Below are 18,361 nucleotides of genomic sequence, written 5' to 3' on the forward strand. Positions count from 1 at the left end.
GATGGGGGGGGCTGTCGCTGCGCCGGGGGAGCTAGCGCTAGGCCGGGGGGGCTGTCGCTGCGATGGGGGGGGCTGTCGCTGCGCCGGGGGAGCTAGCGCTGGGGAGCCGGGGGCTAGCGCCGGTTACCTGCTGTCTGGTCGGCGGCTGCGGGGCGTCTGGTCGGCGGCTGCGATGCGTCCGGTTGCCATGGAGACACAGCTGGCAGCGTCTCGGGAGCGCGCACGTCGGGCTGCAGCGAGCGACTGGGAAAGAGCCGGCGGCCATCTTGAGGAAACTTTTATAACTTGCTGAAACGCTGGAACGGTAAGTACGAACCAGCTAGAAATGTCATTTACAGGGGGGCTTAGTAATGTGTGTTTAATGGGGGGGACTGGGCAAAAAAAAAAATTAACTGCTTCCTCGAGACATCTCCTTTAAGTTGCTGAAAGAAAGTTAATGTTCAATAACTAATGATACTATAGTCACAAGTGATATTTTTTTATAAGGAATGTTTGATTGTAAATAGCTACAAAACAACCTAACAGTGTTTTTTTAATGTTTTTTGGATATTATTCCTAGAAAATAAAGAAGTAGTATGGGAAAGAGGATGATGCTTTTTTTTGTTAGTAGAAAGCCATGGACAACATTCATGATCGGGCCTATCATTCTACTTGAAGCAGAATTGGCCAGACTAAATCAATCTGATCTTAGACACACTGGGGAAGATTTATTAAGACTGGTGTTTTATATACCAGCCTGAAACCAATGTGCGCTGGAGTAAGACGTACTGAATTTATTAAGAGGTTCCAGAAAAACTATGCTTGCTATAAGGCAAGTCGATGCTAGCCTGGCCCCCTCACACTTAACACTGTGCTTTTTCTCAATACTTTTCAAAAGTAATGAAAGTAGTTAAAAAGTTTTTTAAAAAGTCACAAATAGTGCAAATATACGGTAGTGTGACCAAAATTTGCCACTTTTGTGCCAGAAAACTGGCCCAGTTTGCTTGATGAACATATTAAGCTTTATGTAACAGAGCCCAAAGCTGCAATGTACTAAACCAGAAGGGCCTTTTAATGCAATGAAGCTGCATAGCAAAGTATCATAATGCTGTTTAGCAGTTCATGGGGATCTGGTGAATGTAAGGAGAGGCCAAAGTTATTAGTAGGAGCTTGATGTGATTAATTCCCAGGACAGTAAGCTATGTCTAGTAGTTACATGGACAGGGCACTCAGGAACGATCACCGTCAAGTTAATTATCTTATTGCAAAGTATAGAGTATCTTTGTTTACTTTGTGGGCTCTATAAAATAGAGTTTTCCTTACATTCATGCTATGCTGTCATTTACTATAGGGGGTATATATATAGTCATTTATAGTTAATACATATTATGATGTAAGAATGTATGTGTTCTGATGAAGTGTGAATAGGGCCAAATAACCATTAAATCAGATTCTACAATTTGAAGAACACTTGGGTTTCCTTACAGTTCATTTTAAACTGCTAAAAATATATATTGCTCAATACAAAAAGTTATTCAAACCAAATGCTGATCGAATCAATACTATATCAGTTTTTAACAACTATTGGCACCCGTGAATCAGGTGATAGGATTACTCAAGTAGGTTATTGGAATGTCTAGTTTTGGAAGAAATTGTGTGTTAAATATAGTTCTGGAATAAGGTGAAAAAATTCAACTTAAGACTGTCTAGTGGGGTTTTTGTATATATGAAGTATAAAATGGCTTGCTAGAATTGACATAGTGCTATTTACCTCTACAAACAAAGAAAACGCATCAGATTCATGTGAAATAAGATAGTAGAAGGCTTTCAGTTCATATTTGTTCCTCTAGAAACTACTTGAATTTCGTGGAAATAAACATGTGAAAAGTTTGATCTGATTGAAAAGAAAAAAAAAAAAAAAAAAGTCATCTGCATTATTTCACCATGATCCTGTCCTATAATGGTAATACAATGTGACACAATGAGACAGGTGGAATCAATGGCAGATGTGCTTTGTCCATCCTATTGCAGTCTTACATAGCAATTGCTCCTTTATGTATTCAAACACCTGGCTGGTTACACATCCCATTGTCATGACACAGGGCCTACTTTAAACCCTGTAGGTACCATCTTTATGGGAAACGTAAACAGTTTATTTGGACCAGCCTTTCCCTAAACCAATCCCTCAAAAAAACAGCAGCAGTAACCGCTCCAACGCACTCCCAAAAATCTATTGCTTTTCACTAAGTCTCGATTTCCTGATGTGCACACAAAAATACAAATTTTAAAGAAAAAAAAAAAGAGAAAAACAAACAAAAACATTTCACTAAACAAAGGGAGAAGAGCAGTAGGAATTAGTAAAAAGGTGCAAAACAAAAAAGTGCCATATTGAAACATACCAGAAGAAGCCTACATCCGGCCCCTACACTTAAACAAGATCTCTTTAGCCATATAAATGTTCATGCCCAAGTACCCTGTAATACATATATTTATATATAAATATTACTTTGCTTGTATTGCTAGAGACCTCAGAAGTCTCATGGTTAAAAATGCAGGTGTGGTTCTTACCAGCCTGCCTTGTGATTGGTCCTTAAACTCTCTCCAAAACATCCTGTAAACAATATCCCTGGGGGGGTGAGAGGTCAAGGACAAATGTCTCTGCATGTCACCCCTCTCCTCCAGTACCCAGATTTGCGTAAAGTGTCTTGGTTCCTCTTTCTCATGTTCACATACACGAGTGTGTGCACGACTATACTCATGAAACGGTTATGTATTCCAGGTGTCAACCGCAGACTCTTCTATCCCTCCAGTTGCATGGCTGGCTCGTATTCAGAGGTAAAAAGTTCCTTGTAGAGGGGAGGGAAGTGATGTCTCACAATGTCTGGATATATTGCTTTAAACGCCATGAGTTTCTCTGCGTGACGCCCACACAACGCACGCAGGGTGGAGACTTTGCATATTAACTGGAAGAGAAAAAAAAATTACAACAAAGTTTTTTTTTTTAATAAGAAACAATATCAACCCCTGGAGTTTAATTATACAAAACCATAAAAATACCAGACAACGTAAATAGCCTAATTACTTTCTGCGGCAGGTTAGCTTTATATTACTCCTGTTAACAAACTGTGTCCATTATCCGCTTATTACAAGCTTTGCTCTCCAATGTTATTCGGAGTAAATGCCCATGGAGTAGATGTATATAACTACAAGAAAGAGCTACACACAACTAGATGGTAAAAAAACAAAAGTTGTGGTAAAGAATGGACTGTGCATTACATAATCTATTTTACAATGTTTTAATACACAGTAGTTGGGTACATAAAAGTTATCCAGGGCTTTACAACTGATGGCCTATCATTAGGACTGACCATTATAATATTGGTGGGGATAGGACTCTTGGCATCCCCACCAATCATCTGCTTGAAGAGGCTTCAATGAGTGCTACATTCCGTTCATTGTTGATCAGGCACAGCACAGTAGTGCTTTTAGTAGTTGTTGTACCTGGGATTACAACGCAATTCCATTAATTGGAGTGGAACAACGTTGTAATGAATTAGAATACCAGGTACAGCCTCTACTAAAAGTATGGTGCTGTGCCTCGGCCCGTTCCGATAGCTGATCAGTGGGGGGGCTGAGAGTCGGAACTCTACCGGTCTAATATTGATGACCTGTCCTACAGATAGGCTATCAATTTAGAGTTCTGGATCACCTCTTTAGGTTGAATTTAGTTGAATTATGAGTGTCTCTTCTGGCTGAAAAACATAGATATAGCAAAAACCATGTTGCCCATCACAAAGATGGGGCAGTCAGACAGGTATGGTGCTGTTCACACTGATGTCATGATGTCCATTTTACAAGATCCATGAGAAGTTTGACAGATCCATTATGATCTGTAATGATCATGACCTCAGTGTATACAGATCCAAAAAGGAGCCAGTGGTGCATCATAAATAAAACACAAAAAGTGGAGTGGGATGTCAACAAGGAATGAAGTAATAGCTGGCACAAGTTGTCATCAAACATGGTGCATGCTATATAGACATCCTACAACTTCTGCTCAACAGTCGGATTCATTTTCAGAAAAGCACAAGCTACAATGAAGGGGATATGAAGATGCCAGCTCACCTTTGTAAGGATTCCATCCTCACGATGGTTCTTTTGAAGAACATGCTGCAGTGTGAGCTGGATCTTCTGCTGGAGTTTCTCGATCTTCAACTTCTCCTGCAGCCATGAACGATCTAATAAAAATATTAAATAGTGTTTGGAATTTGTCTATATATTCTTAAACTAGAAGACTGTCAATTGATGCAAGTTTGGTGCCATTTGGCAAGAAAACTAACAATTGTGCCCCACCTTCCCAATGTGGTCAGCCAAACAGTACAAGATCTGTTTACTCATCACTTGGGTCAAGTAGGCATTTAAAGGAAATATCAACATGTTTTCATTAATTAAAACAAGGTTTCATTTTACTAATCGGTTTTTATTTTCTGGCTGTACAATATTTTATTCTGCGGTCTATACAAGACTATGGGGGCCACCATCTTTTAGAAATATGCATTACTGCAGCCTCATGGGCCATTCACACAATAGACAGGAGCTGACCCATTGACTTGTATGGGAGACTGTTCTAGACATGCTCTGTGACATGTACAGAGGTCATTTTGCAAGGAGGGGAGTAAATAGTCACAGCTTATAACCTATTGTGAATGGTAAATCCTGTTATCTACATATAGGTGTTACCCTTCACTGTAATCCTGTCTGTGATAATAAACTTTATTTGTATAACGCCAACATATTCCGCAGCGCTTACATAGACAGGGGGAATACAGAAAGACAAAATACAAAAGTTACAAAACCACGGTTACATATAGTAATCAGTTGATTGATACAATAGTGGTGAGGGGCTCCAACGAGCTTACATACTACGAATAGTGGGGTGATACAGAAGGTAAAGGGGCTGGAGATGTGCACTGTCATTGAGTTGACTGATGCAAAGCTTCCAATAAAAGAGCAGGTATCTGCCCATTATTTGGCTCAATGGTTACTTTGAAAAATACAGGATTTAGGTTTTGTTTTGTTTTTTAATTACAGATTATAACTGAAAGGTTAAAAAAAAAAAAAAATTTCCCCCCCAAAATTCTTAAAAAATATTTTTAACACAAAAATGTAATTTATATAATATGTCATTTTCTGATGACATTACTTTTAACCTCTCTAAGGGTCCTATTGCATGGAACAACTGCTGGGTGCTTCAGCGCCCAACAGCCGTCACAGCAATAATAGATATTGTACTTTCATAGGAGTGACGATCGCTCAGTGAACGGATGTGAAGCGGGCCGGAGATTTCTCCAGCCGCCTGCCTTTATTCACAGCAAACAGGCAGTCGTTTATATTTTAAAGACGCCTTTATACACGGACTGATCATCATTTGATTTTTATGCCTACAGAAACTGAACGAATTATTGTTTGTCCTTCAGAGCATGCAGACATTTAACTAAATGATTATGAGGAGCAGGTGAGAGCAGCACTGGTCCCTGCAGGGATGCAAGTCAGATCCTGCTGCGAGAATTCTCGCAGGGGATCCAACCCGGCCGTCTGCAGGCGGCCTACAGCTCCCAGAAAACGGGTACTGAATTGCTAGTCAATAGACAAACACCATTACATATACATCTCCTCCAAGAAAAACTTTTGGACCTATAAGCGGATTCAAAGCTATTCTTTTATTGAAACATGCAGCAAATTTGCTGTATGCTGCATAATTGCAGATTTTGTTCATTGTCTACCATTGTAAGATAAATTGCATACTGTAAACATAACTTGGCTTTAAGGGGGTGTTCACTTTTCTTCCTAGGGAAGTTACTGTTTTTGCCATTAAACAACGAGGCCATCTGCTGGCTAAAGCCAGTAACTACACGATGAGACTCAGATCAGCGCCAGCGACTGGCAAAATAGTGCAAGCATACCCTGTCAGACATCTTCCGACATCGGAGCTGTACAGTCCTTAGTGATTACATCGGAAGACGACAGTGGATTGGAAAAGGTTAATGCTACTCAGTGTGTACATACATAAAAGGTCAATTGAAGTACAGCATGTTGAGGAACATTGGTTTGGAAAAAGATCCAACCAGATGAAATGTATTCTAATACTAAAGGAGTCATAAATATATTTAATTCTGATCTGCAAAGTATTATAGTTAGTTTTATTTTATTCCTAATGCAAATAAGCCAAGGCACCTCCAGCTCTGTCCAGTAGCTATACTGTCCACTTATCACACTCATGCTTCACACTTACCTCCTGACATGAGCACAAAGGCAGAGAATAGAGCAATTTCATCCTCTGTCAAGTGCAACGCACATAAACTCTTCCCGAACTCAAACACAAAACTCATGAAGTCTTCACAACCTGCAGTGGAAATGGGGAAGAGATATTTCAAAACAGTAAGACATATTCAGTTACATCAGACACATGGCATTCTTCATTCTCTAGGACAATACTAATGTACTTGGGCACTTGCCTGATAGTTAAAATGTAGTAACATATAATATATATATAGATATATATATATATATATATATATATATATATATAAATCAGATCAGAAATCAAAATATAAATACTACGTAATCGTCTACTAAATAATGGAGTAGAAATAAGACTATAGCAAGAATAAAAAATAAATAAATACACTATTTGTATAGCGCCAACTTACTCCGCAGCGCTTTCAGGTAATTTATTTATTACCCCCCAGCAAGCTGGGTTCTCATTTTACCAACCTCGGAAGGATGGAAGGCTGAGTCAACCTTGAGCCAGCTACCTGAACCAAGCGGGGATTGAGCTTGCAACCTTGAGGTTGTAAGCGAGAGCTTAGACTTCATTTCTGCTGCCTTAGCACTCTGTGCCACATGAGACTCTACGGATCCCATGTCTCTCCATTAGTAGCGTTTCCCGATCCTGCCAGATGAGCAGCTACCAGGATGTGACATCCGTACAGCGAGCTCTGACCACACTAACTTGTTTGTGGTTCAGTCATTGACTTAATTCAAACAGGCAAAACGGAATGATCATTGTGTCTAAATGCAGCATAACTGGCATTGGCTGATATCTAAAGTTGAACCTGATAACCAGACTCAGACATAGGATGCTGAATCTACTTACTGCGGGCACTGAATCATCACGAATCACATGGTGAATGTGCACAAGCATTGGCCAGTAGGCATTTACAGAAAGTATTACAGTGGAACAGCTTGATGTATACATACTGCCGCACCGTAGAATCAATGTGGTGCAAAATAGTATGTAGCATTAAATGGCCAACATGCTATGCCAGTCTAAAGTTTAGCAGCTAATGTGCCACTATTAAATGCCAATCTCTTCTTCTGTGGGGGTAATATAGAATAGTGTATGGAAGGAAGAATCTAACATAACATTAGATCACATTGGCACTAACCTAAAGCTTTGAAGACCTCTATGCCTGCATATTTGCCATCAAAATACACCGTGTTGTTCTGAGAATCAAAGGCACGACACATTCTGATGAAAACCACTTCCAATGAGCCTGGAATAGCAAAAAAGGCAAAACAGATTTACATTTTGTAGATATATTGTTACTCCGTATATTTGGTATTTACACCACTGAATTCTGTTTTATAACACCTCATGTACATAGCCAGAACATTAACAATTGTTACATACATGTTAAATACAACAGTCCTTACTGAACATATAGACAGGCATTGCTCTCTATACCCACTAAGATTTTTGGACCTTTTTTTAGGGGCTACAACTCGCATCATACAAACATTTAAAGGGGTTTTGTCATTAAAAAAAAAAGTTATCTAAACTTACCTATTCATTCCCTGTCTGTCTCCTTATCACATCTTCTCCTGGTTGAGCTTCTCCAGTGCCCCAGGTCAGCTCACTGCAGGCTGGGCCCAGCTTGCTATGAGGGCTGCTTATCACTAATTCCTTTCGGCTGGGTCAGTGAAGGTCACATCCCTGTGCTATAGCTTCACTGCCTAGGAAGGAATTGTAATCTATTTCAGAGATCACTCGCATGAGCAATCTCTGAAGAAAATAGGCAGTCCTCCTGCTGGCCTGTGAGCTGTGAGGTAATGTACATTGGAAGACTGCCAACCAAATGTACGTAACCTCACAGGAAGGAGAAGAATCAGGCAGCTGGAGGTGAAGTGACCCCCTGGACTGCAGGAGACAGGAGAAGATAAGGAAGGTGAAGATCTGGTAAGTAGAATGATAGGGGAGGAATAGATAAGTATAGCATTTTCCTTTTTTAGTGACAGGACCCCTTTAACTAAAGATTCTGGCTTAGCTAATTGAAGAATATAAGACAGAAAAGTTTTTTTCTATGAGTGCATGTATTAGATGCTCCAATAAAAAGAGCTGGGGGAGTGTAGGTGGCGCAGAAAAAATGGCCCCCAAACCGCTTTATGAAGGTACATTCACATGTTGCAGATTTTTGTGCGGATCTGCATGACAATCCTCAGTACATTTTGTACTGCAGATTTTGGTGCGGATCCAAACCAAAAATCAGGTCAACATTTGCACAATTTGGTGCAGATTTTGAAGCGGTTTTTGCTACATATCCGCAGCAGATTTAATCATTTTAGTTGTATGAATGAATTATGTTTGTTTGCATCAAAATCTCTTTCCCATTTTTTATTACAGCCCTTTTTAGATGTAATTCACCATTATGTTTTCCCCTTCATATATACGAACCTGCTTTCAGTAGCACTATCTGGTCATTCTGACACAGCTCCATGAATCCATCAATGCGTTTGGCAAATTCAACCACATACTGTATGGCCTCTGTGATTTTTACTGCACAAAGCTGCCACATGACTTCCCGCTGCTGTATAGAGAAACACAAGGCAATACTCAATATGTTTCTTATTGTATGCACTTTACATAAGACTATAGCTCTGCAAGTTTGTGTAATACTATTTTTCCTCCAACAGGGGGCATCAGTGCCCTACAAATTGTTGCCTTAAGCTGAACTTATGAGTTGGTACAGTTGGAACAGATCGAGATTAATATTCAAAATAGTCAAACATACTGTATATCTACTACAATGCTATAAAAAAACGTCAGACAAAAGACAAACTATCCAATCACATCTCTCCCCTCGATATCTAGCCCTCAGTGACAGCTGGAAACATCTATATACAGAATCAGGTGGGTTAGGTAGATAACAAGGTAACGCCGCACATTGCAATACTGTAAGAATTCAGATTTGGTGCAGTTTTCAAATGCGTTTTTTTTTTTAGCCAAACCAGGAGTGGATCCAAAATAGAGAAAAAGCATAAAAGGAAACACTATATATACTACAAATGTGTCTGTAGTTTTACTATTGATCACCTATTCTCAGGATAGGACATTAACAGTTGATCGGAAAGGATCCACCGCTAGGAATTTCCGATCATCTTTTGATCCATTCAGCAGAGACGGCACTGGAAGCACATAGTGCTGTCCGTATTGCAGTGGCCCGGTTTGGTACTGCAGTCACAGCTACCATTGACAGTGCTGCAGTATCACAGCTGACGGTGCTGTCCACACTGACAGCGGGCCCAGGGATCAGCTGATTGGCTTGGATCTTGAGTGGCAGACCCCTGTGGATCAACTGAAGATAGGTCATCAATGGTAAAAGTACCAGAGAATCCCCTTAAACGTAGAAGCTTTCTCTCGTGCCAAGTGCGCACCTTGCTCTGGTAACTTTCAATCTCTTCTTGGAGGAAGGTCTGCCATGTTATCTGCTGCAGCTCCTCACGTAAATACTGGCAGGTTTCCATGTGAGACTTGGAGATGTTCTGAGCAAGATGTTCTGACAATGACAAAGAAAAAGGAGAGGAGTCAGAACATCTGAATGACAAGTACAATTTCCTCTAAACTGTAACCTTTGAAAGTAAGAAAGATGAATGTCAAATGAAAACACAATGAAGGCATTTTAATGACTAATTGCTTTGCCTGAAATTTACATGATTTAGATGTATTAGATTTATTATACATTGATTAGCCGTAACATTAAAACCATTGACTGGTGATGTGAATAAAATTGATTATCTTATGACAATGGCTTCTGTCAAGACGTGGGAAATTCTAAGCAGTAAGTGAGCAGTTAGTTCGTGGACATGAGGCCAGATAGCTGGGACAGAGCATCTCCAAAACAGCAAGTCTTGTGGGGTGTTCCTGGTCTACAGTGGTTAGTATCTACCAAACGTGGTCCAAGGAAGGACAACTGGTGGAGTCAACAGGGTCATGGGCGCACAAGGTTCACTGATGTGTATCCTATCTGGACCGATCTTACAGAACTACTGTAGCACAAACTGCTGAAGAGGTTAATGCGGACTATGATAGAAAGGTGAAAACCTGCTTAGTGCATGGCAGCTTGTTGGGTTTGGGGCTGTGTAGCCATGAAATGGTCAGAGTGCCCATATTGACTCCTGGTCACCACTAAAAGTGCCTGCATCAGGCATGTGAGTATTATACTGGACCATGGAACAATGAAAGAAGGTGGCCTGGTCTGATGAATCACATTTTCTTTTACATAATGTGGATGAATAGGTGTGTCTGCATTACTTATATGGGAAAGAGATGGCACCAGGATGAAGCATAGGAAGAAGACAAGCTAGCAGAAACAGTGTGATGCGTGAGAAATGTTCTGCTGGTAAACCTTGGGTCCTATCATTCATGGGGGGGGGGGGGGGGGGGGAGGGGGACATCTCTCTTACACGAGCAGTTTTTATCATGTATTACACTTAGCACCTACCCAAAATATTGTTGCAGACCAAGTAAACCGCTACATAGCAATGGTATTCCCTAATGGCAGTGGCCTCTTTCAGAACGAGAATGCCACACTGCAAAAACTGTTCATGAATGGGTTGGAGGGACACGACAAAGTTCAAGGATCTGCTGTTCAAGTCTTGTTATGGTTCAGGTAGCCAGTTCAAGGTTTACTCAGCCTTCCATCCTTCTGAGGTCGGTAAAATGAGAACCCAGCTTGCTGGGGGGTAAAAGATGACTGCGGAAGGCAACGGCAAACCACCCTACGAAAACAGTCTGCCAAGAAAATGTCACAATGTGACGTCACCCGAGGAGCCAGTCATGACTCGGTGCTTTCACCAGGGGACTTTACCTTACCCATCAGATACAATAGGACACATTATGAGGTCTTGTGGAGTCAACGACTTGACTGTTCAGAGTTGTTTTTGTGGTACAAAGGGAACCTACACTGTATTAGGTGGTTTTAGTGTTGGAGGATGTTATATTGACTTTCACATATCTTTTCCTGATACATATTGATCGAAATAGGTAAAAAAGAATGGAATTTGATATTATATGTGTAACCCAAATACGCAAACCCCTACGATTCTTATTCCTAGTAATTAAAAATAACATTATGAAAACAAGCAGTTTTTACAAAGGCCATTTTGCCCTCTAATATGTCCACTTACGACCAATTCCATAAAGCAAAGACTGAAGCAAGTAGGTTAAACTTTAATCGAGGTTCCAGTATTTATCCCTTCTGCAACTTACCAAGTTCTGCCATAGATACAGTTGGGGAAGTCTCTCCATTAGTGAATGAGCAGTAGGGAAAGAAGGATGATGGTGGTGTGTAGTCACAGAGAGGCTCTGGTTTGATTCCATTGACGTCCAAGCCTGACTGATCTGGAGATGGCTGGATATCTAGGTAAAAGCTGCTTACTGCTGACTCATTCTTGCCTTCGTCTGGTGTGTGCTCTTCCATGTATCCCCCCAGGTCATCCCGTAAATCTGTCAGCCCGTATCCTGCAGGAGTTAGTGGTTCTGCCTCCCCTGGCTGCTGCTGGTGGTCTCGCTGTTGTTGCATGCGATGTTTCTGCACCTCGGCATATAAGCTATCTCTCTGTTTCTTGGACATGCGGCCAAACTTTACAGCTATAGAAAGTAGAGAAAAGTACAATTATATTGAATGGGTTATTTATGGTAAATAATCTTTATTTATATAGCGCCAACATATTCCACAGCACTTCACAAATCATTGTTAGTACATAAAAACGCAATTCTGTCAACAATGCTGGTGAATGAAGAGTTCAATTTTATTTTGATCATGAGATATTTGCCTTCTGGAAACACTGCAAGCACAGTAGAATAATCTCACTGCAAGACTGGCAGGCAGGCAGGCAGGTATATATATATATATATATATATATATATATATATATATATATATATATATATATATATATATATATATATATATAAAAACACGCCCGCATTGCCCCCTGCTGGCTATGAGGAGAACTGATAAATGCTTCAAGATCAACAAACTTCTTATTGAAGTCACATTGAATTATTCAAATTCCTACAAGCTATTAAAATGGTTTTGGAAATCAATCCGTTTTAAAACTTCAACTTTTTACCTGTTGCCAACTTTTTCACTTACTTGTTGAACAAGATAATATTAATAGGGCACTGTTTTAAAATCCTGAAATAGTTAAAGAATTCCCCTTTTTCAGCGAGAACCAGTGCATCATGCATCCCTAATGTTCCCTATAAGGCTACAGTCACACAGGCGAGCCCTTGCCAACATACATTTTTTATGCCACTGCGAAGGGTTTTTGATTAAAAAACGTTCGCATCCCTTCTGTGAAATTACGATCCTGAGGCGCATTTATTTCAATGGGAAACATCACATTGCACGGTATACGAGGTCTTTGAAGGTCCCACTGGAAACAATGGGAACGCGCAAAGATAAAGCATGCTGCGTTGAAAAGAAAGGAAAAAAAAAAAGATTGCTCATACGAATAAATCCATTCAAGAGAATGGATTTCATATTTCACGCATATTTTGTGTGCATCGCTTATGTGAATAAGCCCTAAAGCAGACCGGAGGGTGTATAGGGATATGGATGACACATTTTCTTGTTTTTCTGAAAGTGCTTTAATTTTTTTAATTAAACTGAAAACTGGTCATACCAGCAGATACCGTACAGGCTGGAGACACCCATGGAGTGCTTACAGACTAAGAACCAGCATTGAGGAACAAACACAGCTACAGTTTTTTTGTGTTCCCTTCACTGCACAGTAGTAGCCCACCCCAACTTCTCCCCTCAAACTGCTTACGCTCGTACTAACTTTCGCATATCAATTCCACCTTGCATGCATGTGCCTAGCCAATATATATGTCTATCCAAAGCTCCCTAACTCACACAACACCTGAATGAATACATGTAAATATCACAAGTGCGACATATTACCACTCCCTTACATTAATATATATATTTTTTTAAACTGTCTTCCATGGCCTCTCCCAGCCCCCTGCAAGTCCCCCGCCAGCAGCTTCGGGTCTCCCTCGTGATGCTGTATTTATAAGCTGCAGTAGCCCGTTTACAGAAGGTTACAATCTGTACAGCAAATCACAGGCCTCAGTGCTCAAACGTGGAGTTCCCCGATTGCCTGCAGCAGCATGGGACATCCCGTACACAGCCTGACCGCAGCTTGTAGACACAAGCCTGGCACAGAGAATGAAGCTGCAGAAGGACATGCAGGGAGCCAGGAGAGGTGAGTAGAAGCAGTTTTACTATGTTTGGCCATTAAAAGAACCCCTTTCATATGATAACCACTGAGCTGGCCTCTATTTTGAACATTATGGGGGGCAATCATAGAAGCATGTACGCCAGTTTCTGGAGTAAAAACGTTATACGCTTTTGTGCAAGTGGATATATCTGCAAAGATTTGTGACTTTTCTTCGCACCGCCATCAGCACCTCTGGAAAAAGTGTGTGGGGCTTGTTGAGAGGGGGTGCAGCGCCAAACTGACACATTTATGTATAAATTTACAGCAGAAACTGTATAAATTATGCCAGAAATGTGTACCAGGTCAGACATGAAATACATTTCAATGTAGGCACACAGAGGTGCTGAGATGTGCCTATTATATGAAGAGCCATGTGCCTCTTCATGTATTAGGTGCACTGGCGGAAATCATTTTAAGATTGGCGCTTAGAATGCCAGTCTTAATCCATTTTCCCCCTACTTTCTCTGCAGGACATAAAGCAAATTTCATTGCGTAAAGCTAGATTGCGCCATTTTAGCACCAGAGGTAAGTGTGGTCTTATGGTGTCAACACACCGCGGTACTGTGTCATACAAACTGTGTGGCATACATGAGCTTTTTTTTTTTTTAACAGCAAATTGGCACATTTTTAAATACAGAATTAAAGGAGTTGTCCAGCTGTAAATTGTTGACGATCTATCCATAGAATAGGCTATGAAGAGTATCACAGCCGCCCTGGATCCTTGCTGATCATCTGTTCTCTTGACCAATATGCTCATGTACAGACCTAATTTTTACAGGAAGCAGATATCTCTGTTTCCCCTGCATTGGCCAGGCTTTACAGGTATTACTAGCAAGCTACCTTTGAAGTGAATGTAAATTTGGCTTGCAATACCAAGCTTGGCCACTGCAGTGAGAACAGAGCTGACTATTCATGCAAAAACCAGCTCAGTACATGAGCACAAAAGCCTGGGGAACAGCTGGTCAGCAATGGTCCCACATGGTGCTCAACTATTGATCACCTATCCTAAGCATAAGTCATCAATAGTTCAGTGCGGGACAACCCCTGTTTAATTACATGTTTCATCTGTACAAATTGGGCAAAACCATACAGCAGAATTGTAGTTATGTTAGATAAATGTGGCTTTGCCACACACTTTTTGTCTGGCCAGCACACTTTACTGTATACTAGCATGTGTGATTATTGCCTTGGCTTACCTAAACTTAATGTGGTCTGAATAAAATGAAAGGGGCTTGATGTTCTATAGAACAGGAAGTTCACTAAAATACTGTATGTACTGCTGAAATATCCTGAATAAACCATTGAAAATGTGTATTTTCTGAGGTTTGTAACAATAGTAAATAATTGCAATTATTGCCCAATTTATTAATAAAAAAAATATTATATTATATATACATACATATATATACACACACACACACACACACACACACACACACACGTTGTCGCATTTTCCGTACCCTAAACCCCAATTACAGAAACGTGGAGAAATTAATCCACCATGTGTGAACGTGAACCTAATTGCTCTAGCTGTGAAAAGTCACACTCAATTCTGCTGTTCCAGCTTAACTTTTAATTATTTTTCCATGATAAATAAGTTACAGCCATCACCTACCATCACGTGACATGCCCACAGCAAGGCATTTCTGAAGCCGACAGTGTTGACAACGATTCCTGCTTGTCCTGTCGATCAAACAATTCTTCTGCCGTGGACACGAATATGTAGCGTTGCTCTGCTGGCTTCGTCTGAAGAAACCCTGAAAGAAAAAAAGTCAAAACTAAAAAAACTCTGTTCGAAATATTTAAGACATATCCGCTACGAGTGTGTCCGCACATACGTGCATAAGGAAAGTTGATGTAAACTTAGATACTTTGCACCTGTTGTGCATTTTACTCCCGAGAAGTGAGCGAGTCAAGTCTCGATGAAATTCTTCCTGCATGCCCATCCAATCCCACATCATCAGTCTGATTACACAAGGTATGGCTAAACCAGGCCTCCCTGCAGTCTTCTGACAATTCCTGCCTAATGAATAGACTTCTTCAATTCATTACCATATCCACTTCCACTCCTGTATACACATATGTCTTAATTAGCTGCTCATTGGCTGTTTAATTACAAGAAAGCAGCTGCCAGCTGCCAGGCCTCTCTGTACCAGCGGCCATGCTGAGAAGTCTCCGCTCCGGTGGGTGACAAGGAGACTCACTGAAAGCTCTGTGATTTATGGCTGGCTGTGGCAGACTCCTCTGGCTCATTAATCTCTCAAATAGGACCAGCAATTAAAATGTAGGCCTTTTGACGGGTTTCTTCATCTTTACCAACCATGAGGACTAGTCCCAGTCTCAATGGTTACAGACACAGCCAGTTCAAGACAAGAGGTTTTGTAGATATACATAATTCTTGCCAGATTGTGTTTCATGTAAACATGCAAATTAATGTCGACAAGTTGAGGGTCAGGAGTAATCCATTTACATAACAAATTTATACCAATGCACATAGCTAATGCTTAAAAACAATACACTCTGCCAATGCTGCTACTTAGGCCAAGTTCAAAAACTTGTGTGGGGGAAGGAAGGGGGTTGTGCTCTTTTCCTATACTGTCATGGGAGCAGGAAAATTGAATGCCGGAATCATTCAATGGAGAAAACAAACAGCGCCCAACTGACCTTACTGACTATAATCAGGTCCAGTGCGCTTTTGTCAGGCCTTCAGACATTTTCCTGAACAAAATAGCGCAGCATACCTCCAACACAAATGGGAACAGAGCCTTATCTGTTCTGGACCATGATGGAATTCATAGTTTAACATTTTAGGTCCTTTTTACATGAATGACAATTTTTTTTAAAGGCTATGGAAACCTTTGTGCATGAAAAACCAACACAGACATAAAAAAAATCATGCACATACGTTGGTATTGAGTTTTCCTTCTCATGCATTTAGAAAGCCTCATACTTGGTTTACAGGCTCTCCTACATTCAAGTTTCTGACTTGAGGGCGTTTACAGCAGGCGCCTCTCATGAATGTGCACAAGCTTAGCTCCCCCTCTCCTCTTTCAGAGGCTGTTTAAACCACGCCCACTTAATACTACACAGCTATTTCTCAATCCTCTCTGAGTAGCTACTGGTCTATTCCCTTTTAGTAGTGATAAGAGTAGAAGATCAATCTGGAATGAATTACAGCTCTTTGCAATAGTAGCTTTTTCTGTTTTGTCCCCCTGATCTCCTCCACTATCCCCGGAAGCCGTTATACAGCTCTCTGTAATAGCGCAGTTAAAAGGCAGTGAAGGCACATTTACAACAGGGAAGGAACTGTTAGTTTACTCCGACTGACAGAATTTGCTAAGATTTCAGCCCTCCAGTCTGCAGTGTCTTGAAAAACAATACAACCAGAAAAACAAACTATCAAAAATTTTCAATAAAAACCAAAATTACAAAAAGTCTTAATTTCCAAAAGCATTGAATAAAAGATTCCAACGGTGTACATAGCCTCTAATTATAGAATATTTTCTAGCATTAGTCACATATGGATCTGCCTTCTATGTGTCACCTTGACATTTAGAGCACTTGAACAAACTTATGAAAAAAGGTACGATTACTAGAGTAAGTGCACTTCTTAAAAAGTAGTCATCTGATCGAAAATTGCCCATAACTGCTCTGTTTAAAAGGGGCAAAAAAATTAAATCTGTATGAACGATAAATGATCTGCCTCACTAAAATGATCTGAGAACCATAAATATTATGATAGTGGCTTGGCTTGTAAATGGCAATTAGACAGGAAAAACAGCTTTTCCCAGCAAAACAGTTCCCATCCTACCCCAGTATCTGTGCAGTTGGTCAAGTGAATAGATCTAAAAAATGAATTATAGGTAAATTGGCTGCATCAGATACAAAATCGAAATCTGTAAAAACTTGTAGCCTTACATACAGTAACAGTTCTTCATAAAAAGTAACAAGTAAAAAAAGTCACCTAAAACATGATCTATAGAAGAATTTTCATCATTCAGCCTAACATACTATGTGACTGTTGGAATTGCTATGAACAGAGTCTGCACCTGACATCAGCACTCCTCATCCTCAGTGCAAGTTACTAAGTAGACATCAACTGCAACAAAACTATGTATAACACGGAGGAGGCTTCCTTGTCTTCTGCTAAGGAGCAAGCTCATGTACACGGATCTGATAAGAACTTATTTACATCTGTTACATAGTTCTCATGGTTTTCCCCTCACACTTTCCTTTTTCACACAAAAGGGCAAGTAATATCTAAAGACAGTAGTGCTGACACATCTTCCTACATATCGCTCATGTCTCCATCTGACTGGCAGATATGTGTTCTTCTCAGCACTCTTTCATTCTGATGCAAGCTTTGGTCAGAGCGAGCAGCTGCTACTATGATGGTAGAATGAGATACGTGGGCAGATGACTTCCTCTACAAGCCACCACAGCAGGACAAGGTAGACAAATCTAATAAACAATCAGTCCAGACTACAGCTAACTTTCAAGGTAAAGATGTGAAGTTTGACTAAGATATAACCAACTCTATTCTGCTCTATTCTGCACACGGCTTAGGCCGCTTTCACATCTGCTCGGAGGTTTCGTCGCAGATCCAACACAACTAGTGAAAGAAAAATTCTGCCTGAAGCAGGTTTTTTTCGGTAAAATGCCAGATAGCTAAGCGGAAATCAAAAAGGACCTCATTATAGTCAATAGGGTCTGTTTTGGGTTGTTCGGTTCCATTGTAATATGGATTTGTTTGGTCTGGGGATTCCCCTTTCCTGCTCCCATAGCGGATAAGGAAAACGGATCCCTGAGGGCA

General features: G+C 40.5%; 1 protein-coding gene across 1 annotated transcript in view; it reads right to left on the minus strand.

Annotated features, from left to right (window-relative positions):
• Window positions 1-413: 413 nt before the first annotated feature.
• RORA (RAR related orphan receptor A) overlaps window positions 414-18,361 on the minus strand; it is a 62,292-nt gene continuing 44,344 nt past the window's right edge. The window contains exons 3-10 of the mRNA XM_066592397.1: window positions 15,164-15,305; window positions 11,528-11,908; window positions 9,694-9,815; window positions 8,714-8,846; window positions 7,428-7,535; window positions 6,272-6,382; window positions 4,105-4,217; window positions 414-2,942 (exon numbers count right to left, since the gene is read on the minus strand). Of these exons, the coding sequence (XP_066448494.1) occupies window positions 2,778-2,942; window positions 4,105-4,217; window positions 6,272-6,382; window positions 7,428-7,535; window positions 8,714-8,846; window positions 9,694-9,815; window positions 11,528-11,908; window positions 15,164-15,305 (1,275 nt within the window). The 3' untranslated portion in view covers window positions 414-2,777. The remainder of the gene's footprint in view (window positions 2,943-4,104; window positions 4,218-6,271; window positions 6,383-7,427; window positions 7,536-8,713; window positions 8,847-9,693; window positions 9,816-11,527; window positions 11,909-15,163; window positions 15,306-18,361) is intronic.

This window comes from Eleutherodactylus coqui, chromosome 2, assembly GCF_035609145.1.
Source record: "Eleutherodactylus coqui strain aEleCoq1 chromosome 2, aEleCoq1.hap1, whole genome shotgun sequence".
Lineage (NCBI taxonomy): Eukaryota > Metazoa > Chordata > Amphibia > Anura > Eleutherodactylidae > Eleutherodactylus > Eleutherodactylus coqui.